The sequence below is a fragment of the Thunnus maccoyii genome, chromosome 2 (assembly GCF_910596095.1).
Source record: "Thunnus maccoyii chromosome 2, fThuMac1.1, whole genome shotgun sequence".
In the NCBI taxonomy this organism is placed as follows: domain Eukaryota; kingdom Metazoa; phylum Chordata; class Actinopteri; order Scombriformes; family Scombridae; genus Thunnus; species Thunnus maccoyii.
In genome coordinates this window covers 23,502,218-23,527,277 of record NC_056534.1, presented here as the reverse complement: position 1 = coordinate 23,527,277, position 25,060 = coordinate 23,502,218, and the positions used below count along the sequence as shown (strand labels likewise).

The window sequence follows — 25,060 nt, the reverse complement described above, 5'->3', positions numbered from 1 at the left end:
AGTTTAGTTACATCCTAATTCTGTATTATTTTACTCATGCACATGAACTTTTGTTGCACTTTCCTCACACTGCCTTTTTACAGCAGATGGCTTTAAACAAAGTCACAGAAGGTTTAGTGCTGTTGCAACATTTAATAACATATTGTTTTGCATTTACAATGAAGGCAATGACAGCTGGATGGCGCAAAGAGTATGCTGGAGTTTATATAGCTTCCTGGGGAGAGACCGGTTTGGGAAAGGGCCAAGATGTTCAATAATGTGAAAGTATCTAATTGATCGAGGAGTTAGGAGGTATGTTAACACTGAATGAAGTGCTCTCACATTACATTTGACATTGGACAAATCAACTTGACTTGACTTGAACAACTCACTACTCTGCAACTGCTACTACTACTGCCTTTCTCCCATTTCTTGGCTGTTCTGCACCTGATACAATATACTTCTATCAAAATATTGCTTAGTGCATCTTTAAAATGTTGATTTTTAATTATTGCTGCAGAAGAGAAGGTTGAAAAAGCCAGCCCAAAAAACAAAAAGCTTGCAGTCCTGTGAGACTGTAGCAAACTTGACCTGCGTGCCACTAATAATTTAGATTACTCCCTAAGTGCTGCTAGTCTTCTCTGTTATTCTTCTAGCATAATGTTTAACTGAGAGGAATTGTTGGACGTGTAATATTTGTACTGGGTTCAGGCTCTGCGGTGTTTTTACCACTGCGCTCACCCAAACAGGAAGAGCAGCAGTGTGTGTTTGAGTGTGTGTGTGAGAAGCAGGTTGACTTTTACACTCTATGAGTGAGGACATGTGTAGGGCTGCTGGTTGACATTTTTATTTGAATAATGCTGCTCTTGATTGATATAGAGGGTACAGTAGTATAAAATACAAACCTGCTATAGGTTGGTGCCAAAGATGAAGGAAAAACAAAAGAAGATGAGAATGTTATGTAAAAATCCAACTTAAAAATCATACTAATATTTGGATTGGACAATTAAAATTGGACCACAGCAGCACAATAAATAACAGGTTTTTGATGCTTCTTTATTCATGTGCATACAACCCACGTAGCACAATGAGCTGATTTCACATTTCTAATAATAAACACATCATTTTTGTTATGCTGTATACCAAACTTCCACTGCTGAATCATCAAGATTTAGCATATTCTTTGAATAGAATGTCAGAACTAAAACCTTGACCCTGCAGATCTGACAGAGACAGTCACCAATATTCAAATTAACTTCTATTCTCTACACTACTAACTTTTCATATGTATAAACTGTAGATTTTTTTCTTAACTAAATTCCATCCTTATACTTATTTAAACATGTTGAATTAAAAATATAAATTAACAAACTGATTACCTCTGTTAACATTTTTACAATTTAGCATGCCTTGTAGGTAACAAATCTGTTAGCAACATAGGTAACTGCCCTCTCTCCTAGGAATTACATTTATATATTACTACTTTTGCAACAGCCAATTTGTTTGTTAGAGCGACATAATGTCTCCTGAATAGTTTTTCAAAATCAACACAAAAAGGAAATATTAACTAACAAAGTTTTCTACCAAGATCAGACTGCAAATCCTTCTCTCTGCTGTCATTGTCCTGTGTTTGTACACACTCCATCCACCCCAACCACCTCCCTACAACTTCTGTGCCATCCAACAACCAGTCTGCTACACTGCATCACACCCAAATATCCCTGTCTTGTAGGTCTCCCTAAGACCCTCTGACCTTTCCTCTAGCACTACCTTTAGACCAAAAAATATCAACTTCTAACAGACAGTTAAAACTGAGCACCTTCAACCTTCCCAGAAAATCAACCTCTTTCATTTGGACACTCAGTGAGCTTTTCTCTGGCAGTACTCTGATATGATACCCGTGTTATTCCCTTCAACACTTGCAAGAGTGCTCATGGAACAGTCTTGTTACTAAAAGATCAATAAATAAAAGTCCCATATCACTCATATCAAACTATCCCACAGGATTTTTAAAATTTTTTGTATAAACCATATCAACTAGCTGTTAAATAACGATTACAGTTCTTATAATAACACTGTTTAATCAAAGAAGCTGCATAATCAGTCGTGTCTGAGGTGGGTGACACTGACTGTCAGATATTTACTGACACTATACTGAAAAACACATTTATAATTTTGGTTTGCCAGTGGTTAATATCTTGGCTGGCAGTGAAAACATTGGATGTTTTCTAATAGCAATGATGATCAGGATCATATTATTAGCATAATTAGGCTGTTACAATTTGGTGAATATACATGATCAGGTGTTGTTCAGGTCAGTTTTTCCAGTAAGATCCGTTGCTCTGATGCAGTTCTGATATGAATTCCAGCAGCCAGATGTTGTCCTGAACCAGTCTCTGGTGTGTTGCGGTCAGACAGGTTAAAGCACTGCATAGTCCTCCTCAGTTCAGCATTTTGAAGCTCAAGCAGACATGGGTTCATAGGTGTGGAAGTGGATTCCTTTGGAGCAGGTAATCTTCATCACTGCTCCGTTCAGATTGGTGTCCATGATCAACCTCATCATGCCCTCTGCTATCAGTGATGGCCTGGAGATAAACACAGAGGCAGGTCACAGGGAGGAGAGGGAGGCCACAGCAGGAAAAGGGCTATTACATGAGATTACATGTGATGTAAAACCATTTCAAAGGCTACACACACACACACACACACACACACACACACACACACACACACACACACACACACACACACACACACACACACACACACGGAAACAGGCTCCAATAATTAGTTATTTCCTATCCTAACAATACAACATAAACCTGCTGTACTGCCATTATTTAAAATCAAAATGTGTGTGTTTGTGTGTGTGTGTGTGTGTACGTGTGTGTGTTCAGGAAGTCATTTGGCCTCAACTTCCTCTGACACTAATGTGAGTCCCTCCTGCTGTTTGTCTCTGAGTTGCACAACTCAAGCTTTCATTTAGGTCTCTCAGAGCCATAGTACACACAGCTTGGTCACTTCATCTTTTGAATGTCTGAAAATACAAGACAGGCACAGTATATCTGTACTTATCAGAACTGTTCCAAATAAACACCTGTCAAGTTTCTTGAAAGCAGAGCATTGTTCCACAGCCAAGTCAGAATAGAGACAGTAAAAGGCCAGAGAGGAGTGGCACTGAGTGTTTTCAAGACCACATATGTTTCGTGTTTGTAAAAAGCAAAACAGAAAATCAATAACAGAACAAATCAGCAGATCTGACATCCTGAGTAGAAAGAGCAATTTGTTAGCACATTAGTAGATACAGTTCAACAGTTTGTTGGACGTCCTCTGTCTGACACGTCTTGGCAGTAGAATTTTGATCTCAGACTTTGTTGATGATTTACTTTGCCAAGTCATTGCACCTACTAGTGAAGCATTAATCCATCTGATATTTCAGATTATTTGTAGTCACATAACACAGTCCACATTGTAATACAATAAGGAGCTACAGGTGTCTCACAAGCACAGGACATGTGGTATATTGTGAAACGTTTCTGTTGTGTAGCTTACTGTTCTTGAGTTACTGTGTTAAACAGGTGTGTCTACATGTAAAATATACCAGAAATATATGTCATAAGTTATATATAGTTAAGAATCTGATTTCATGTGTTTATTAATCTTATATCATGGTATAATTTACATTCAGTCATATTTAGGTAATTTGCTCAAATTATTTTGTGATTTTTGTAAAAATCTTTGCACACCCTAATTGTTTTATTAAAATTATCAAAAAGCTTCATTAAGCCTTTATGATCAAAGTCCCGCAAAACTAATGACATTCCCATCGGCCTCAGCTGTGTTTAGTGCTTATTAGCAAATGTCAAGATGGAACTAAGATGGTAAGTGTCCCAATTCAGGGGCTGCATCCTTCAAAGGACGCAGTCTATAAAGGTGTGTCCTTCATAGACTGTGAAGGCTGAACCGAGCGTAGTTAAATGAGACGGTCTGGTTTACGGAGGATTTCCTATTTGTATCACCAGCTGTTCCCTCCCTTTTTCTTGCGTTCCGAAGCGCAACTCCTCTCACCTAGCAACCTTGACTGCTACAGTTGGCAATCAGGACACAGCTAGTAGAAATGTAGCCAGATATTGTAAGTATATATATATATATTTTTTTGTTTTAGCATTTATTAGAGGAAATGGAGATGCTTCACTGCCATGTGTGATGTATCCCAGGCTGAGAGAGGACCATGGCCAAGTAGATTAAGATCAGTTAAGCTGTGTACTTTTAGCCAATAGTAATGTTAAAATTAACTAGTTAACAACAGTTAGTTAACATAGTTTATATGGCTAATGTCATTTGAATTTGACAATATAATTTCATATTTAAAATAACGCTACCTTACTTTAATAACTAACCTTACTTTAATATTTAAAAAATGGTCTTGTTATTAATCAGCTAAAACAGGTTGAGTAGATAGATAGCTAGATAGCTAGATAGATAGATTGATAGACACACACTTAATATCTAGCTATAGCTTATTTAACAGTTTTTCTTCTTCTGCTTTCCCTAAACCAGCCCAGACCCTGTACTGACACGGAGACATTAGAGCCAGTGGTAAATTACCAAATAGCTGTACAGATCAGTTCATCAGATCATGTTCTCCCTAGGACGACGACAGATGTTGACTGGCCAGTCATTTCAGGAGTTGGGCTGCTAGCAGCTGAGATGATGCTGGTCTCATGCAGCCAGTGACTCCTCACATCTCCAAAAATGTTGGAGCAAATTTCCAAACAGGCATTATTTGGATAAACTGACTACATATTGGGAATCTAAATGGTTACTTTCTCGTATGAAGAAGATATTAAAACCTAATAAAGTTTCAAAATAATGGTCCTAGATTGAAAATTACAACAGCTTTTAGTCTGGCTCAAAATATCCGCCATCGCTGCCAGTTGGTGTGAAATGCATTCCAGTGTTTCCCCTAGGTTGACTGCTTTGGGGCGGTGGCTGGGGTGCTGAGCAAAACCTGGGAGAGACTCAGCAGTCAGACATTTCTGTTCTCTGTTTAGGAGTGGCAGAGATTGACACTAAAATGAGAATAGCTGGTCCACCTTAAAGGTCAGTCCACCTTAAGTGAGCCTGGTCAGGTTAGGCTAACCCATTGTTGCTAACCTCGGGGCTAACCAAGCAGGTAGCTCCAGGTCTGAAAAGTGAAGCCAATGTGGAAGTGATTTAAACCTGCATTCTCTCTAATGGCCACTCCACTGGCTCCAAAAAGAAATCCAATTGTATAGAAGTCTGGGAAATGACCCTACTTCTCACTTGATTTATTACTTCAGTAAGCACTTTCCCAATGAAACTATGGTCTCAATCAATAGTTTCAAGTCCTCAATACAGTATGATGTTCACTTTGTAAACTATGGTCCCATTTAGAGTAAAATAGACAATAAAGCAGCGTATGCTTTAGGTCATGGCTAACTTGTGATTGACAAGTCGCTACCGCAGTGACAACGTTGATTATGTTACGTAACCATGGCGTAACCACAGATTCACAGGGTACAGGCGTAGCCGTCACTATTTCACTGTGTTTTCAGTTCATGAAAGTTAATTGTGAAATTTTGGTCACCGAAAAAGTCTTGTTCGGCATTTGGTTGCACTAAAAGACCCTCTAAGGAGTCAGCTGTTCAATTTTTCAGTACATTTTGTTTTGATGGTTTTAAGCCTGTTTTTTGCTATCAAAAATTAGCATAAGCATTAGCATCATCACAGTTAACCATAGACTGTAAATGCACCATTCTAACAAAGCTAGCAGCTAGCGTTAGGGTCAGCTCCACTCTCTCGTTCAAATACGGTCACTTCTGGCAAATGCAAACTCGAGTCTTCAAAACAGGAATCCACAAACTAATGGGTGACATCGTGGTGGCTACGTCCATTTTTTTTTTTTTTTTTTACAGTCTATGGGGCTAACCACCTTCACTTTTCCAGCAGTTGGAGAAACAACAGACAAGACTTACCTTGGTCTTGAGAATCTGCAGCATTTATTAACTGACACACTGTGGTCTGTACTGCACATTTACTGCCAGACTGACAACTTACTGCTAACCTTTTCCCCAGCTGAGCTTGCATTCATCATCACTTTTCTGCCACTTGCTACATGCACACATTTCGCACTGCCCTATTCCTTGAAGCAGCTACGCTACTCTACTTTTATAACAGTACCTTTCATGTAGCTGTCCTTTGAAGAATGAGGAGGATCCTGAGATTTCATGCATTAGTTGATGACTCACAACAATTCCATGATAATGTAGGGTGTTATCATGATTGAATAGTGTGTGAGTGAAAATCATTAGTAGCCCATTGATATTAATGATCATGTGAAATTTTAGCAGTGGCACTCATAATTCACACTGCATTCTGGGATACTTGGCTGTCCCAAAGGACCAGACGTTGGATCCTCCAAAGTTGGAAAAAGAAAGCCGCATTTCTCTGCCACATTTGAAGGAGCCTTCAAAATGGGACAGCCTTGTTGCGCCAAAGTGATGCATTCGGTCTTCAAATGCAGCCTTTGAAGGATGCGACTCCTGAACTGGGACACAGCTATGGTAAACCTTCTAAACATCAGCATGTTAGCATTGTCATTGTGAACCTGTTAGCATTTAGCTCAATAGTGCTGCAATGAACTGAATTTAACTGTTTTCACATGTTCTCCATAAGGGAACCGGAGATTAATTCTTTAAATTTATTGGCTATATTATGCTCAATCAGCTGCTCCTGTATCACATGAAATGGGAGCTCACCACCATCAAATATAACTGGATCACTGTATTAATCAATGAAAAAGAGTTTTAAGACTCTTAATTACATAATACAAAGCCTTTGTCTCAGTAAAAATTGTGCATTTGTTTTCAGTGATCTCACCAATAAAGTCAGTGTGTTATCTCATGCCAGATGGAATAATCCCATTGCAATGACAAGGAATGATTTAAACACAGGACTGAGTGAGTATCAATGTGTTTGTGTTTCTTCTAGTGTTTGAGTGAACTCACTTTAAAACTCCAAACTTGTTCATGCTGCGCTTGAAGTCATCCTTGAACTTGACAAACTTTCCCATGTTGTCCTCGTGTTCCACTGAGTGCAGTAGAGGAGTGTCGACGAAGGCCGGACACAGGACGTTGATACGAACACCATAGTCACCCTGAGAGGACGCGTCCTGCAAGAACAAGAGAGTGATCTCCCATCCTAAAAAATACTAATGTTGACACTTCATTATTTAGTTTGTGTAAGAATTTAATAAATCACAGTGAAATTTAATAACTATAATGTATGCTTCTTACCGCCATAGCTCTAGTGAAGCCAATGACTCCATGTTTAGTAGCAGTGTAGACAGGCTGATGAGGGGAATGCATGAAGGCTGAAATATAAAGAACAAGAGGAGACAAGAGGACAAACATGTTACTGACACCAACGCAGAATCTCACAAGAAACTGCTTGAGGTCAAAGAACAGCCAATGTCCGAAAATAAATGAATTCCACCCTTTGTCTTATATACAATGTTTTTATTCTGTGAAGATTTCTGTCAGCCATATTTTGCTCCTAGTTTGAGCTTAACCTTTAACCTGCTGTAAGCCTTAAACATGTAGAGTGTTTGAGAAGATCAACAGGGCTTTCTTTCGGGTGTTCCTAAACACAGCTGCATCTGTGTCTGAACACCAGCTTCTCAGCTTCTTAGAGTGTCAGTTGATCCAGGTTTAGTGAGATAAGGCTCAGTTCATATTTCCCACAGCTTCATCAGAGCATCATCATCAATCTAAAATCGTGTTTTTCATTCATAAAATTAATTACAAGTGATGCACAGTGCTTTAAAATAAACCATTTTCTGCAGATGTTTTTTTAATGTCTGTTTATGTTTTCTGCTTTCAAATAATCTCCATGTCCCTTATTCAATTAATAACTTCAATATTCATAAAGTGTAACATTGCAACAATCTTGACCTCAAATCACACTCCTCTCCCTCTGGCTCATTCACGCAGATCCTCAGCAGTTCATTCTCTCTGTAGTCTAAGAGGCTAATCAGCTGCTTTTGATTATTGTCATGGCTGAGAGCCGCCACTCACAGCAGGCAGGTTATGGCAAGCACCCGCTAGATGACAGGGCAGCCAATTTGGCCTCCAGGGTGAGTTTTCAGGAGTTGAATTCCTCACAAGCTTCACAGAGAAAAAAAAAAGTGTTGTGTGAATGAGTTAAGTTCCTTCAGGAAAAGTAGCATCTTCTGGCCAGGTTGTGAGATCAAAGAGTGTGATGGTTGCTTTTACTTTATTACACCTGTTTCAAGGTGTATATGAACACATGGGCTGAAATATAGGACCATACACAAAGACAAACATGACAGAAATAGTGGAAACCTAATAACATGAATTGCAAGGAGCAAAATATGATACTATGAAAATATGCAGTTTCCAAATTAAAAAAAAAAAAGCAACTACAACTTGCACCTACAGTTAGAGCATACTGTTAACAACATAGCTAAAACTTCAGACGGTTTAAGGTAAGAACATTCGACAGCTGATGTTATAAAAGCAGTCAGCTGAATCCCTGCAAAGACAAACACGACTATAAACTGAATCACTCTCATGTGGGCTGAATCCACTTCCAAAAGAATCTGATAATGACATCATTCAAAACACAAGTATACACACAAACACTTGCATTGAGCAGCACACGTACACATCAACAAACACACATACACACACATTCTTTCCCCCCCCCAAAACAATATGCTTGACCATGTTTGGACAAGTCTGTCGTGGGAATGGCATGTACTCACACACACACACACACACACACACACACACTGATGTTATCACAAGTGAGATAAGTGAAAAATGATTACCATATGTCTGCTGTTACTTGAGGCAGAACTGTCCTAGATCTGCAAGATGTTGTGTCCGACTGTAAGAACCAACAACATCTCCTAGAATTTCATTAAACAACACGCAGCTCTAAAGCAAGAATATATTATATGACAACCTTATTTTAGATGTGAACTAATAGTGAAATTCCATTCAAAACACACAACAGCAAAAATTCCTGCAAAAAAGAAAAAAATATATATACACAAGAGTTTTTTTCGGCTTCATTCCTGACGTGCTGCATAAAGGTCATTTTAAGTCTATGTATCTGTATCTCATGATTAACTGAAACTCTAACCACATTGCGGTAAAACTGGATTGACAGTTGCAAATTGATGCGATCGTCATACAGATAAAAAGGTGAGATATGGAGCAGAGCTCTACCTCAGGCGTTGTTACCTTTAGTGTGTTATTGATAGCTCAGTAATCTGCTAGTAAGGGTTGACAGAACGGCTACTTGAGAAGTGCAGTTTCATGAAAAATCTGCCCATTGACTGGACTTTTTAATATGAATTTCTGAGTAAATCACTTAAAGTGAGGGAGAAAAAGGATGGCTGTATAGAAATAAAAGTGGGTTGGTGAACATGATTTAGATTAGGATGTAGTAACTCCATTGTTAGCATTTTGGGAAGCTCTGCAACAGATGAGTTTTTTCAAATTAGAAGTGCTGTCACATTTATTACTATATGTTTTACTGTTAAAGGTGTAACATTGGCCAAACAAACATGTAACTAATTAAAAGCTTGCTGGCATCACTACATTAGCATGTTTCTCCCTCTGTCACCCATACACACACACACACACACACACACAAACACAGTATATGTATTGTATATAGTGCATATATCAGTTGTATTGATGCTCTGTCAGCATTCAGCACAAAGAAACTTTTCCTGTCGGGTTGAATGTGTATTTTCAGTGCACTGGAGGCTAACATTTGTGTAAGTTGCATTTTGGACCAGGATTGGCTTCCAAACTAGTTGTGATGTCACAAATCATGCTAATAGGCCTACCCCGTAAATTTCAAATTTTCAGTGAGCACAGAGGAACTTTCTGTCTTCAGCAGATGAAGGTGAAAACAAACTCTGCACATACATCATTCTGTACAGTGAGTCTCAAACATTCAATGTAGGAACAAGAAGAAAAACACATTTTTGAGTGGAGGGGGACTTTAACAACTAATTGCTAAATATAATGGAGTATTAACCATCTAAAGAGCCAGATGTTTCCCTCAGGAGTTGGTGGACACCAAAACAGAGCTAAAAGGAGAGTGAATATTGGACTATTGGGTGGGTAGTGTACAGCAAGTTTATCAGAGCTGCCAACAGAGGCTGATGAAAGTGGAGAGAATGCAGAGTTGTTTAATAAAACTCTCGGGGTTTGTCACTATGAGCAATGTCTTGCGGAGTTCACCTTAATTCTCTAGGCTTATGGTTGGGCAGGCCCCAGGTCAGACATTAAAAGACAACTAACAGGAAGTTATATCCAGGCAGTATTAACTGAATGTGTTGACAGATGCTCAAAAACATAAACGGTGGTTGTGGTGGTACATCTTATGATGTTCTGCCAGTCAGTGAGTGTCAGAGATAAGAACACTTTGGCTGGCCTGACCGCAGACAGATGAGGCTTCATCTTGCTTTTCTGAGCTGCAAACAGCTCACTTGATCACATTCAGGAGGAACAGCCTCCACATATGTATATAGAGACAGAGAGCAACACATCATACTCTGAAAACCACGCCCACCAGAGAGGAAAACAATTGAATATGCAACCAAGAGCTGAAATGCGAAGAAAATGTCTGTAGCTAGCTAAAAACATTACATTTCAGCATGTCAAAGGATTATTTAGTACCCTATGTTTACCAGAGAGGATAAGGTAGTTTATAGCATATGTTGAAACCCGTTACATTGTATATGCTAAGATGCAATACATGAATGCAAGGGCTGGCATCACGTCTACAGTAGAGATAGCACAACTGTATAGCAAACTCCACCACATCACAGGCTGACATGACACTTAGAGGCAAAGTCACTCTATTATTTTGTCACAATTGACAAATATTGTTACTTTGTCTACAGTAGCAGCACCTCAGCTGTTTGTTGGAGGATCTTTGACCCCCGACCAACACCTGCATGGCCCCTTCTGCTCCAGACCCAAGGCCTCTCAGGGGAACAACAGCAAGAAAAAGGAAAAATGATACTTGTAGGAAGAAGGTTTCAGAGAGAAGCTAACTTTGGATCCTAGATAGTCCCAAGAGGGTCCAACTGCAGCACCTCAGACCTCCCTCTTCAGATCCCTCAGACCTCTCTTCTCAGACCCCTCAGACCTCTCTCCTCAGGCCCCTCTCATGCAGATATTATCACCCCCTGCTGGTTGGAGGATGTATTGCATTTTCTTTCAGAAGTCAATTGCCAGGTCATAGTTCACAAAATATAATTATATGAAAACTACATATTATAAATCTAATTATAAATATAGAAGACTATATATACTGTATTATGTATTACAAATATTAACATACATAATATTAGTTATTAAAATAATTATTGATGTGCAAAAACAAATACCCATGTATTTATATCATTAATATATTAATATGAATGAGTGACTTTTCAATCAAAGCAGCAATAATAAATAATATTGCAATATTTGATGACATAAAAGTAGTATTAGACTAACGTTACTTATACGTGTAGTCATTTCAGGCTTTGCTGCATTGCTTTGGTGTCTCCCACAAGCTTGAAGCACGGCCAAAAAAGCAGTGGCAGCTGGCAGTGCAGTAGTGCCGAAAGTTGAAACAAACTTTTAAATTAGGCCTTGTAGATCTTATATAAATGAAAATTCAGTGACTGGATTGCTTTTGCCTCAAATTTGTTCAGAAACAGATTTTGGTAGGCTGCTAAGGTGAAATAAGTGAACGTTTATGTACTTCATACAACGGAACACTACGACTCATGCTCAAATCCTACTGGCTCACAATCCTGGGGCCTCAGGAGGGAGGTCTGTAATTGGACCCTTTTCCAGGTCACAGTGGTAATGTTACTTGGTAAGGAGCGAGTGGGAGTCACAACAGTATAATGAGGCTTTGTGTCTAAGGAAACAGGAACAAGCTAATAACTCTCTTATCTACTCATCTAGTAGGTGTGGTGATTGATTGTTTAAATTAAGAATGGCATGTTAACCTTTCATGAGGGGAAAAAACTACAGTAGTGACATTTCCAGAATAAATATAGAGCCCGTGAAGGTCACACCACAAGGTGATGTTGACTTTAAAATGGTTACAACAATGACTGTAATCACATTGTGACATATATCACATAGTTCCTCAGAGCTGCTGTGGCTCTGCAGGGCTTTGTTTGAGTTCAGAAAAAGGTTAGAGATTTTACAGAGATGGCTTGAAAAGTGTTGGCCCATCAGAGCAACATACAACCATAAAAGAGCAGGAATTACCTTGCAAAATGTATGTGTGTATGTGTGTGTGTGTGTGTGTGTGTGTGTGTGTGGGTGTGTGTGCGTGTATGTGTGTGAGTGTGTGAGTAACTGTGAAGATTTTGGAGGAGCGTGAGCTTTTCCATGACGGAGACTAAGGTGCAGATTGATCCAGATCCAGTAGTTTCAGTTATAGTGGATGCCTGCCAACCTGTCATGGTTGCTTTTTGTCTAGTGTGTTTCCCAGATAACACACTCTCAAGGAAGATGGGAACTGTTTTCATAAGCTTGGCTTCCAGAGGCTTTGAGAAATTCATCATCTGTGACATTTTGACATAAATAAATCCCCATGTGTCTCTCTTTCAAGAAAGGAGAATATTTGGAGAGTGGTGAGTGTAAATTCCCGAGTCATGTGCTTCAAACTAGAACTGAAATATCACTGAAGTTTCAGGGCCTCTGCAGATATTTAAATCTTACAGATACATTACACAAATTAAATTAGGTGACATAGCGCATGATAGATCATTTTGACATCTGTACAGCTGCTGATACAGAATGCTGGACAGCACAGATGGAGCAAATGAAGTTTTCCATTAGTCTCATATCCAACACTATCATTTGAATTGGCATATTTGCATTTTTTCTGAAAAGTGAAATGTGGGCTTTTTTCTGTCACTTTTGACTCATATTCTTTATGCTGTGATTTGAGACCATTTAAATGGTTAGCATGCAGCAAAGTGCCAGATCTGGACTCTGAGGGAAACAGAAGCATATTTTTCTTCCCACCTTCCAACCAGGTCAATCCTCAAGGTCACTGCACAGTCATGTTTTTCTCCTACAGTTTGTCATCGTCGAAACTCTGTAGTGTTATGTAACCCAAATTTCAGAGAACTCTCCATCCCATCAAAGGGATGTGTGTGTGTGTGTCTGTGTTGCAATGTCATACAGTTAAAGATTCACCTGCTCTGGTTTTGTCACTTCTGCGATGCTGTTCTCAAATAATCTGCAGTAGTGGAGCTTTGGACTATATTACGTGCCCATATCTACAGTATATATGCTGTATAACTGCCTAAAACTAAATCAGTCCTCTATGTGCTATCAAACTACTTGTCAACCTACTTTACAACTAGCAACAAATTCTGTGGAAGTCACAACAAAGGACCATAGACCTTTACAGTGCTGGTAGATTGCAACCTAAATCTGAGAAATATGTAGTAATAAGTGACCAAAATATAATAAATGTACTGAGGAACAATGTTAAATTCTACCTATCCAAGCAGCCAATGTCTCCTATAGTTCTCCTCCTAAAGCACAAGCAAGCATAAGCTAAACTGACCTGATGTTCCCACTACAGTCTGGCAGCAAATATGCTGTGCAGAATATGTTTGCATTGGTATCATTAAATAACCTTTCAAAATGAAATACTGTGTGCCTATATAATATATTGTAAAGTATTTTGTTTATTAGTGGCTGAGTCTGGGGTACAGTTGTTGTTTGCAAAGAAAAAGTAGCGTAAATACATAACCATGACTTTAAAAAAATATCAAGTACTTCTGGCATCTTAAAAAGAAATGATTCTCTGATTGAATCTATCTATAAAATACATTTTTGTGATACATCCAATGGGAGAGAGAGATGGGGGGGGGGGTTCCAGTTGAATAAATATGTGCATACAAACGTGTGTGTTAGTGTGTTTATGTGTTACCTGCCATAGAGGATACATTGATGATAATGCCTCCTTCTTTGCCATACTCTTTACTCATGTGTTCCAGTGCCAAGTAGGTCCCCTTTATTACTGAGGTCTATAAAGATAAAGAGACAACAAGGTCACAGTTTAACAAGTGTAGCACACACAAGCAGGAAGTGAAACAGAAAGTGAAGAAACTACTGATCGGTGCGTTTATTTATAGTTCTACATTATTTTTCACTGAGGACATCTGTTGCTGACTTAGACAATACTGCCTGCAAAACAAAGTAAGTTGTAAGTTGGATGAGGTAGAAGAATAATTATTGTACCTAGCACTACACAATATATCTCAAGATGTCTAAACGTTGTGCATGAGCATGCAGTGTTCATTATACTGCACAAGAACCAAGTGTAGGGCAGAATAACAACATACAGCACTGGTGATTTTGCTATTATTAGAGCTATTGTTACAGAGCCAAATGTTTTTTCCTGTAACTCTCAATGTTTATCTAATTGGGAGCCTGAATGTGCTCAGTAAATTTCATGCTCATTTACCCTTTAGATATTGCTATTTTATGCAGAAGTAGACATTTTTGGCTGATTGTGGTTCTAGAGAAAAGGTCCAATGTTCTAGAGAAAATTGCATCATCCTGTGGGGATCACATATATCCACAACAAACCTTATTGTAATAAGGCTTCACAGTGTATCAGACTATATCTGGACCAACTATGACACCAAGAGGGAGCACATACTGTAAAAGAAAACAAAGATGGAATCTCAGATAGATACCTGAGGGACGTACAGCTGATAACGTGTTTTGATGATGAGGAATTTCTTCCTCTAAAAATTGTCAAAGCTTTAACAGAGAGACAGATAAGATGATAACATTTAAAAGGTGTTGCCAACATCAATGCAAACCGAGAATATACAATTTAATGTATTTGTAGAAATGAGGTCTCTGTGAAAAGAACATGTACTGGATTCACAAGTATTTCCACAAAAACTTGGTAAAAATGAAACCTCATTAACTTTAAACAAAATCTCCACAAGCCCAGCACTCTGATCCAGAGGGAGACAGGATTACCCTCCAGTGACAAGGTGCAAGTGACATTACGCTCTGTGAAGGGAAAATACTCAACAGACTTTTTTCTGTTGCAAGTGAAGTGCACAACCTTTAAGCAGCTCTCGCTGTAGTTTGCAGACTTCCTAGAATAGACATATATCAACCACAAGTCACATCGCCTTTTCAGACAGTTCTATGCTGTGACTCATTTGAAGTCTATATTTCAAGAGTGACAAGATCCTAATGGGTGAACAAAGCTGCCCCATTCCAATTTGCCAGTCTTCAGATGTATTAGAAAAATGAAGGGCTTGCTCTTTTGAAGAGAGCAATCCCTGAAATGGAGCACAGTATGTCTTGTAGGCACTCTCCCTTTATGGCTGTTCCAATAGTACAACCTAATAGTAACATAGACTACTCTGGTAGAGAAAAATGTTGATGACTCATTTAGCTTAATGTTTTCACAACTTGTCTGTGTTTCAGTGGTTTATATATAATATTAAATTACTGTGTGAATTTCTCAAACCTAATGCAAACTTATCATTTCATTTCCTAATGCCAATGAAATGGTAGAGTTGGGAGTACAGAATTTCTGTTACTTTCCTCCCATGGATCCTACTACAATAACCCACCCATTTGCACATCACTGTCCTGTGAAAGCCATGCATCTCCAAAACATCAACTTTTCATGACCAACAAAAAATCTGCCCTGTTTCAACATTTGTGACAATGCATTTTATGATAGTTCAATTGGTTTTTAAATTGTTTCTTTCTCAGAAGTGGAATAGTTTTGAGATAGATACATGATTTTCACTGGACAGTGACAATATATTTTATTGTACATTTGGGTCCACAGGTGGCAAATATTCTTGCCCAATGCATTCAGTTCAATTCCTTGTAGCTAAATCATGCATTCAAGTGTGCTATAAAAAACCCTCATAATTTGGAGTTTTTGGGTGGGAAGCCAGTGAGGGATCATGCAAGTCTTACTGGTGTGTTGGGGCACCTGCATTGAGGGAGACTGGTAACAGCTAATGGGGATCCGAATTAATGAACACATAAACCTCAGAAAAGATAATGTGAACTTCCAGCATGTTAAAACCTCCTGATGCTCATCACTGGCAAGTACAGAGGTACAGTGTCTACACCCTTCCCAGACCAACAATGGAGTTAGCTTGGTCATGTCTTATTGAAATCAGCCTATTTAGTTGCTCCTGTGCTGTGCTGCTCTGCATGTCATTTTGGATAAGCTTTGATTTACAAACGTATTGCTCTGCTGACGTTACTGTGACAAGACAGGTAGGACTATGAAGGAGTTCAGTACTTAAAGCGATGTGGTTTTGATCTACATGATGGGAATATGGGGCTTAAATCTAACTGATGTTGTTCACTTGTTTTGTCTTTATTACATCTCTAATTACAATTACCAGTTCATAATTGTCTTTAGACCTAGATCTACACATGAGTAGTTTTAGGAGTCCATCAGTGCAATAAGAGGAAGAGCAGAGCAGCTGAAGAACTGTGTCATCTTAAGTGACTTTTTTCTGTTGGTTTTTTTTTTGTTTGTTTGTTTTTTACAGTTGAGTGGTGTGGTTATGAGGGTCCACTGGGAGACCTGCTGGCAGTACCTGTCTGGTGCCTGCTGGCAGTCTCCCAGTATACCCTCATAACCTCAAGTACAACTACATTCCTTAGCAGGAATGTAGTTGTAAGGCTTGTGGCTTGGTATGGTGTCATGAGGGACAGAGGGCCCTGCTGATGTAATGGAGTAGTCTGAACAGACCACTGGCAAGTACTTGTACTTGCCAGTGGTCTGTTCCCCCCTCCAGTCTTAACAGACTTGAAGGGGTGTTGTACACTGGGGTCTTTTAGACACAATGAGGCCTTCCAGTTTAATGGCAGTGGCATCAAATATTATCAGCATAATAAGCTGTTGCACTTTTGCTAGAATTGGTTGTGATGATCAGATCAGATTAACAGGCTAAACATAACATTATTTTAGTGGAGTTTCAGTTTACCACAATATGTATTTACATATTAAAACTAAAAATCTTATATTTCATGAAATTTAAGTAATATGTTTACTCCTTGTGACTTTGTCCTACTTTTGTTTATTTAAAACCATACCATACCATACAGAACATATACTATACTATTGCTTGCCTAAACTCTACTGCGGTTATTCAGCAGTGAGTTTTTGGTATTTACTGATATTATGATATCATTACAATATTTGGAGTGTCTGATTTGTATATTAGCATATCCTCATGGCTTTTCCTGCAGTTATTTTTGCTAACTTAGTCTGTGCATCCTTTCCAGTGGATCAATAAATTACACTGGTGGTCAAAGCTGAGCAAGTCAGGAGAATATTCATAATGGGAGATTCAGTACCTGCTTGAGAAAAAATGGCCAATTGTACCAGTGTCTTGCTGACAAAAAACTAGACCTTAGATTTCCATTTTCTGCTGGGAAACTGGGCCAGCTAAAGTATTTTTTATCCCTGGTTCTTTGATGTCAGATGGTATCTGGGTTAGGGTCATCTTCCTGCCTCAGGTTTCTATTCGCCTGTGTTTCAAGATGAGGTTGAGGAAACTCAAAACGGACTCATGGAAGCTCCATATCTTTCAAACAAAACAAGATTTGATTGTAACAAAAGCATTGTTTGCTAGTCATCAAATCTTTGGTTGTGATGTCAAGCAAGTGGTCACTTGCTGACTGGCACTGTTAACATACATAAACAGAAAATGGATTAAGTTTCAAATAAGACTGTAAATGATCTGTATGAAGATTAGTTTTTCATTGCCTAAGTGGCTGTTGGGTTTTGTCCCAGCTGGACAGGAAAATATGGGTCAAATGGCATGAAGAGAGAAATTTTAACTGTGCAAAAAACAGAAATTATTGCCTGAGAGCGAATAGAAAAACTGCTCACAATTAACAACACATTTCAGGACACTGTATAGCAGGCATGAAACCTGGGTGTTATCTATCACTCTGATCCAACTTTGCAGTTGCATGTGAGGAATCTGAGTAAAACAGCATTTTAACATTTAAAAATCATTACATTCTTCGTCTCAGAGAAAGCATTTATTATCTATTACAAGTAAGACTGACCCCTGCAATGTATTCAAATACAATTAAAGATTAAGTTAAGGTTTTTGTAATTTAAGTGATATTGTTTTGTCTGCATATTTGGCAGGCAGGCAGGCACATGCTTGCTTTCAGAAGGCAGACAAGACAGGGAGCTTAAGCTAACAGCCAGGTAAACCTGTTCGCTCCCTAAGGGTGACGTGGTCTTGAGGGTCACTGAGAGCCTCAAACTAAGTAGATACTGATACATGTACAAACAGTCCTACCCACATATGCAATACCCAAATATTCTGAGGATAAAGGGTGTTGTATACTCCACAGATTGTTAAGTCCTCTGAGGCAAATTTGTTATTTTGGGCTTTATATGTAAAACTGACTTGACTAATCTTCATCTGGCCTACTGTCATCTTGTCATCTCACCAGGTTGACTTGTATGGTCTTCTCCCAGTTCTTTTCATTGTTGATGCCGGCGTTGTTGATGACAATATCCAGGCGACCAAACAGGTCCACCGTACTCTGGAAGGTGTCTAAACCACAGAAACAGAAAACCATCAGTGAATGACTTTAGACATTGACACAGGACCTTAAAAGAGTAATCCACTGATTGCACGTACTCATGATGAACAGTTGAAAAAAAAAATCTAAATCAATGCTGCGATTAATTTCACACATTCTTCTTCCTTGTCAAAACCTGGTACCTACATTACCCACATTATTCTGACGTGTTAACCTCAAGTCTTTCTAACTCCACACCCTCAGATTTTTTCATTTTCAAACTTGTAGTCTTCAGCCCCAACCAACACTGACTCAAGTGACATCACTTGAGGCAATTAATCAGATTTCACACAGCTCCCAGAAGACTCTATACAGTGGAAACCGCTTATAGTGATCACATCTGTCCGGGTCAAATTGATCAGTATAAGCGGATGATTATTATAAATAAATATAAAATAATATAAATTTGATTGACTGTTTCAAAATACAGTAGAGCTGTTTAAATGCTTGTTTCGCTGCTCCTCTCCTGTCACGATTTCAATGTGCACGCAGCCTCCCAGCCTGAAGCAGATGGGTTATGCGTTGTGTGTTTAGGCTGCGGGGGAGGGGGCCGCAGCGAGAAAGTTGAACCAGAATCAACTTTTGGAGAAACACAACCTGTAACACTGTACAACCCTGCCATGAAGGAAAACAAAAACATTACTAGGAGGAGGGGAGGACATTTCTCTTTGTTTGGTAATGTTAAAAGTAAAGTAAGGCTTTAATGTCATCTTCTCGACTCATTGTAAAAAAGACGAGAGAAAGAGAGAAAGAGAGAGAGAGAGAGAGAGAAGCAGTGGTCGAGCGAGCTAGAGAGTGGATGAGGAGAGCAAGTGATGGTAGAGAGAAAGCCAGTGAATGAGAGGAAGAAAACGTGTTTCACGGCGGTTACAAGTAAACATGCCCACACCCCGCAACTCCACATAACTCTGCGGAGGTGCGCCGCAATGCCTGATAATGGTGCCGCATTCGCTAATTACACATCGTAGGTGTACTATGGGAGTAAGGTAAAAAGAAAATAGAGTAACCGTAGTTTTTCATTTTTCCATTCATTTTTTTCCATATGTTTATGTATGAACACTGTAAGCGGACTACCTGATTACTATAAGTGAATTTATTTAAACAGCATTTGCATAGGAATGATTCTGTCCTGAGCTTTTTGATCAGTATAAGCAGTTTCCACTGTACTACTTTTTCCACATACGCAGTAGTACGCCCCAAGACTTCCTTTAAGGGTACTATAATGAGAAATGCAAACCATCTCCTCATGTGAGCAGACAGATGAGGTTGCATAAACAGCTGAAGGGAGAAACCTGAGGTGGTAAAACCTGCATTTGTCATCACCTGCCGCATTCCACACTTGGATACCCCTCAATTAGAAACAAACATTCCAGCTTTTAACAGGCTCATCTGCTTGACACACATGCCTGCACGTACACACACACACACCCACCCACCTGTGCATGCACACATGAGTCACACACACTGAAGACGCATACAGAAAAACACATATGCTAACATGTAAACAACTGCATGCACAGTGCATGTTTGCAGATGCACTATTTCTTCTTACCACAAATGGAGAAAACACACACACACAGACACACACACACACACACACACACACACACACACACATACACACACACACACACTAACACACGCACACACATTGTCATCGGCTCCATACAGGCTTACATTGTGTATCTACATCAACAGCAGTACTATCACACATTGGGGAGCAACACCAAACAGCATTCCACAGCCATTAGCCTGCAGGGATTTACTTTTTCAATGTCACACAATGAAACCTTGTTCCTCTCTCTTGCTCTCTCTAAGACACACTTATTCACTTAAACACACTTTAATTCTCTGCTTCTCTCTTTCTCACCCCGACACGCCTACACACACACACACACACACACACATGCGCACACATTAACACACACACAGTTGTGTTTCCATCATTTTAGAGGACATGAAACAGCAAAGCAACACTGACAGATCTGCAGAAAAGGAGAAGGTAAGTGAGGGGCAATAGAGCAGTGCTGAGTAGTGAGGAAGTATGTTGAACTAAAAACTGAGAAACTGTCAAACAAATAATCATGTGACTACAAGGCAAGACCAGACATGCTTAGATTTATCTGTACTGTTGGTGAGATACATGAGTGACCAGAACCAGCAATTTTGACAAATGTCACAGATACTCTGTTGCCATCTGTTTTGACTGGACCTGCTGCCCTTTCACACCGGCTGAATGAAGCTGTCAGCTCAGAGAGCAGCAACGGTGACTCTCTCTAGGAAAAAGTTTCTAATGCCTGCCAGAAATAGTCACTAGCTCTTTTTTGAAGTCATCCCCTGATTCATCATGAAGTCTAAAATGAATAAGCAAAGTACAATTATCCTACGATGCAGCTTGCATAAAGACTCACAATAAGTGGATATTACATTACACAACAGCTTGGATAGCTGCTAGTTAATAAGCAGACTGAATGTGTTGATTACAGTTTATCTTTAAAGTTTTATTATTGTGTCACTCATCATGTAAGGGATTTAAAAGGTATTTGTCAATAGAAAGGATTACCTCTCAGTGTGTCTCCATTAGACACATCACACTGAATAAAGGTGCAGTTGCCCTCTCCAAACTCTGCATCCAGCTCTGCCTTGCACTCTTCACCGCAGGTCTTGTTCAGGTCGACAACAGCCACCTGAAGGACAAAACCTGGTTAGTGAGTGAGTAGTGAGACACACTGCAGTTTGTCTTCATGAAGAGAGACAATATTCTGGCTACTGTGTGCTGCTTACTTCTGATCAGTCACACTTGTCACCACTGTGGTTTGACAAGTGTGACTGATATGTGTGTGTTTCACTGGTGCACCGTTAAAAAATACAAGACTAATGACATGTTAGTCTTAGTGCTGTACCGCAATTAGTCTCATTTCACAAGGTGTGAAGAAAGTTCTCAGACTTGATCTCTTTTAAATGCCTTGCCTTTAAATGCATGCTACCTTCACTGTCTAATTACTGGGTTAAAACACAGTGTGTTTATACTATTATTTTAGACTCATCATCTATCACAAGTTAACACTGGCCCCATTTCTACTCACTGTATATCCTGACCTTAAACACCCTTTAAAAGCAGGAAAACAGTAGTGCTGATACAATCAAGGATCAGTATTAAAACAAATGTGATAATGTAGTACAGAGAAAGTGCTTCCAATAAATTGTCATGAAGTTAAAACAAGGACACTACGGCAGCTATGCACTTAAAACAGTGTTGATGTAAAGTCAAAACCATTAAAGTTTAATCAATAAAGCCACTGCAGACATGCAGACAGTTCCAGCAAAGTGAAGTCAAAGCAGTGAGGTCAAAACAGGTTATGTCCGAGCAGCAGACGTAACAGTCAGATCAGTTCAATAAGAATTTCAGCTGTTAATGTACAGTTGGAAATGTGTTAAACATGAAAACAAAAGCAGTAAAACTGAAACACTCTAAATCAATCTGAGCACTTTTAATGAAGACATTTGTAAAGTAAGAGAGTAACTGTCAAAGCAGTAAAACTTATGTTAAAGTTATGAAGCTAAAGCAGACCGAGCAGTACTGACCTTGGCTGAGCTCTGCAGTAGTGACTGGACCACAGCTCTCCCAATGCCCTGAGCACCCCCCGTCACCAGAGCCACCTTCCCATTCAGAGCCATGATCTCCTTTCACTTCGTCTTCCTCCTTCCTTCTCTGACACTTTACCTTTCTTTCTCTCTCAGAGTCTCAATTACTCTGAGTTTTCTTCCTCTGTCTTTTTTCTGTCTGCTTCAGTGTATTCATGCACCTATCTGACTGCTTCTCTCTCTGTAACACAATCATAGGTTTTCTCACCCCTGTGTGTGTTTTCACTCTTTCAGCTGGGCTGTGTTTTCCCTCCCTTCTTCCCTCCCTCTCTCTCTCTCTCTCTTTCTCTTTTGCTCTCTCTCCCTGAGCTTATCAGTCTATACAAACACTGCATGTGTGTCAGACAAGAGAGAGAGAGATCGAGTAAAGGCTAAGTAAACTCCGTAGGATAATAATTACAGGTTTTATCCAGCTTCTTGTACCTGCCCTCATGCTCCCTCCTACTTCCTTTATACCTCCTCCCTTCTCTACACTCTTTCACTCCTCTTACTCCTGTTTCATTTACACACCTGGGCTCTTCACACGTCACTGTTTGTATAAAAAAAAAAGTATTTCTTGACATGAAAACAATATGCCTTTGACAGCAGCTTTTTAAGGAGCTGTCATACTCACATTCTCCTCTTTACCACATCCACATTACTGTGTGCCCTCTGTGTAATTGCTGTTACACAACGTGCAACGTTGTTCAGCAATACATTACATCAAGTTTCAGGTCCCTGCATGTTGATTTTCACACTGTACTGAAATGAATGGAAACCAGTAGCTGTTAGCCTCAAACAAGTTGCTAAAACATGTAAAAATACCGGTTTGGCCCTCAAAGCAAGCTAGACCTCAGTGACTTCTAGGGAACTTCTGTACGGTCATTCTAATAAAGAAAATACTTTTTACTATTTGGATAGAACAAGTTTTTGTATATAAATAAACCTATTAAATAAACCTAAAAATAAACCTATTTATACTGGGCAGAATATCATATTCATCTTCAGGAAAATCCCTACACTTCCCTCCTTCTCCTTCCTTTACACCCTTCCTTCCTTCTTCCTCATCTGACATCCTTCCTCCAACAAGAACTTGGAGATGAACATGCTCAGCGCTATCACCCCTGCAGGTTTCTGGGTTACCGAGGACCTGAAGTGGGAGACCAACACATGCTCCATAATTAAAGTAACTGCATGATTGTTTGTCCAGCAGTAGTTTATAATAGTTGCCTTTTACATAATAGCTGTATGATTATGTTCCTGTACATTTTATTTGGAGGTATTTTAAAGCACTTTAAAGCAAACTTATGTGAGATTTTAAGAAGAAAAAACATTTTAAAATTCTTTTCACTTTCACATTTTCACATTCAAAAACTTAAATTCAAAAGCAATAAAACACCCTTATCATTGCAATACACCCAGCAGTTTTGCAGATACCAGTCACAGCAAACCCTCTCTTGGTCTGGTATAATCAGTAGCTTTATGGTGGCTAATGTTAGCAAAGTTTTGTTAGATATTCCTGTACAAGCAGAGTCAATTTTCTCAGCATTTATCAAATTGACTGCTTGTTAATCCCCCCCCCCTTACTGTTGCTATGCCTACCAAGTTTTCCATTCTTGCACGTCACATATGCTGTTTCCAATGTAAAATGTGGCAAACACTATACCACTTCACAAATTCTTGGTAATTTTTTAAGCAATGGTTCCTTGATTTCAGGCGTAGGTGAAGCAACTTCTCATTTATAGCCAGCTAACATTGACTTTGCCAGCATAAATGATCTTAGATTTTATCAGCTGTAACTAGCTAGCTAACAGGTTTTTCTTTTTTCAAGCTGACTCACTTTAAAACAAAATGCATGTTACATACATGATTTCCATGTAAAGACTATGAAATAAAGAAACAGCATTATTCAATTCTTTTATTGCAGTGTAGTGTGCTTCAGTAGTGCTAGTATGGTATAATATGGAAAAATGTAAGATTAGCTTACATACTTGTTTGTATTCTCAAACAGTATGTTTTCACTTTTAACATTATAAGAAAAAAAGCTTTTAAGATGAGGACACTAACCAGTGTGTTGGGTAAACAGAAGTCTATCTCAGGTAATGTGAGCTGGGGTTGCCTGAGTGTAAACTTCCCCAAATCTCATCAAGAGCAGGACGTTAGCAGAGCGGCAAACATTTTCACACACTCCACACACTTCCACACAATGGAGAAATACTAGAGTGGGTGAGAGTCATGAACTGGGATTTTTATAATGTAACCTGCTTCATCTGACAATAATGTAGTTACCTAATGATTTGCTCCTTGCCCTTGTAAGCAACGCTTACTACTGCAGATAGTGAGCTAGTTAGCACGACATGCTAGCCTAATTAGAACAGATAAACACACTGTTTAATCCTTTCCTTAAATTTTTGCCAGTCTTTTTGGTTTTGGAAAAGCTGACACCACCCCAAATCCTTAAAATGCAGAGTATCACACTTACTGTAGCCTTGTAGAACATTGACATTTATGGCCAAATGGTTGCTGTTCAGCTTAAGTTACATAGTTTTTAAGATGTAGCCTAAGTACAGTGAAAGCTGTTGACAACGTGTCATTGTAATGAAGGAAAATCTGGTCAAAGGGTCTCTTCTAACCACTGCTGTGTTTAATTGGGCCATAAGTTAAGAGCCTTTTGCAATCTTAATTCATTAATAGCTAAATAAATTAATATTAAGATTTAGGCCTCTTGTGGTGAGCCAGGTGCA

At 39.1% G+C, this 25,060-nt stretch overlaps 1 protein-coding gene and 1 long non-coding RNA gene across 7 annotated transcripts; one reads left to right on the top strand and one right to left on the bottom strand.

The window, feature by feature from the left end:
* Positions 1 to 1,019: 1,019 nt before the first annotated feature.
* hpgd (15-hydroxyprostaglandin dehydrogenase) lies at positions 1,020 to 24,881 on the bottom strand. 5 transcript variants are annotated; one of them, XM_042422932.1, is made up of 8 exons: positions 24,799 to 24,876; positions 22,278 to 22,518; positions 21,256 to 21,379; positions 18,558 to 18,664; positions 14,008 to 14,104; positions 7,299 to 7,375; positions 7,011 to 7,174; positions 1,020 to 2,564 (listed from the first exon to the last, which is right to left on the bottom strand). In XM_042422932.1, exons 2-8 carry the CDS (start codon positions 22,368 to 22,370, stop codon positions 2,441 to 2,443), a joined length of 786 nt encoding a protein of 261 aa, XP_042278866.1. In that variant the 5' UTR covers positions 22,371 to 22,518; positions 24,799 to 24,876; the 3' UTR covers positions 1,020 to 2,440. The 5 variants fall into 5 exon arrangements, with proteins under 5 accessions (XP_042278866.1, XP_042278847.1, XP_042278839.1 ...); XM_042422913.1 differs by having other exon boundaries at positions 22,278 to 23,466; positions 24,799 to 24,872; XM_042422905.1 differs by lacking the exon at positions 24,799 to 24,876 and adding an exon at positions 23,919 to 24,792 and having other exon boundaries at positions 22,278 to 23,466.
* Positions 6,187 to 7,187, top strand: LOC121905036. Of its 2 annotated transcripts, none has more exons than XR_006098336.1 (3): positions 6,187 to 6,566; positions 6,913 to 6,962; positions 7,103 to 7,187. It is a non-coding gene; the product is annotated as an uncharacterized LOC121905036 (long non-coding RNA). The 2 variants fall into 2 exon arrangements; XR_006098335.1 differs by having other exon boundaries at positions 6,874 to 6,962.
* Positions 24,882 to 25,060: the final 179 nt, after the last annotated feature.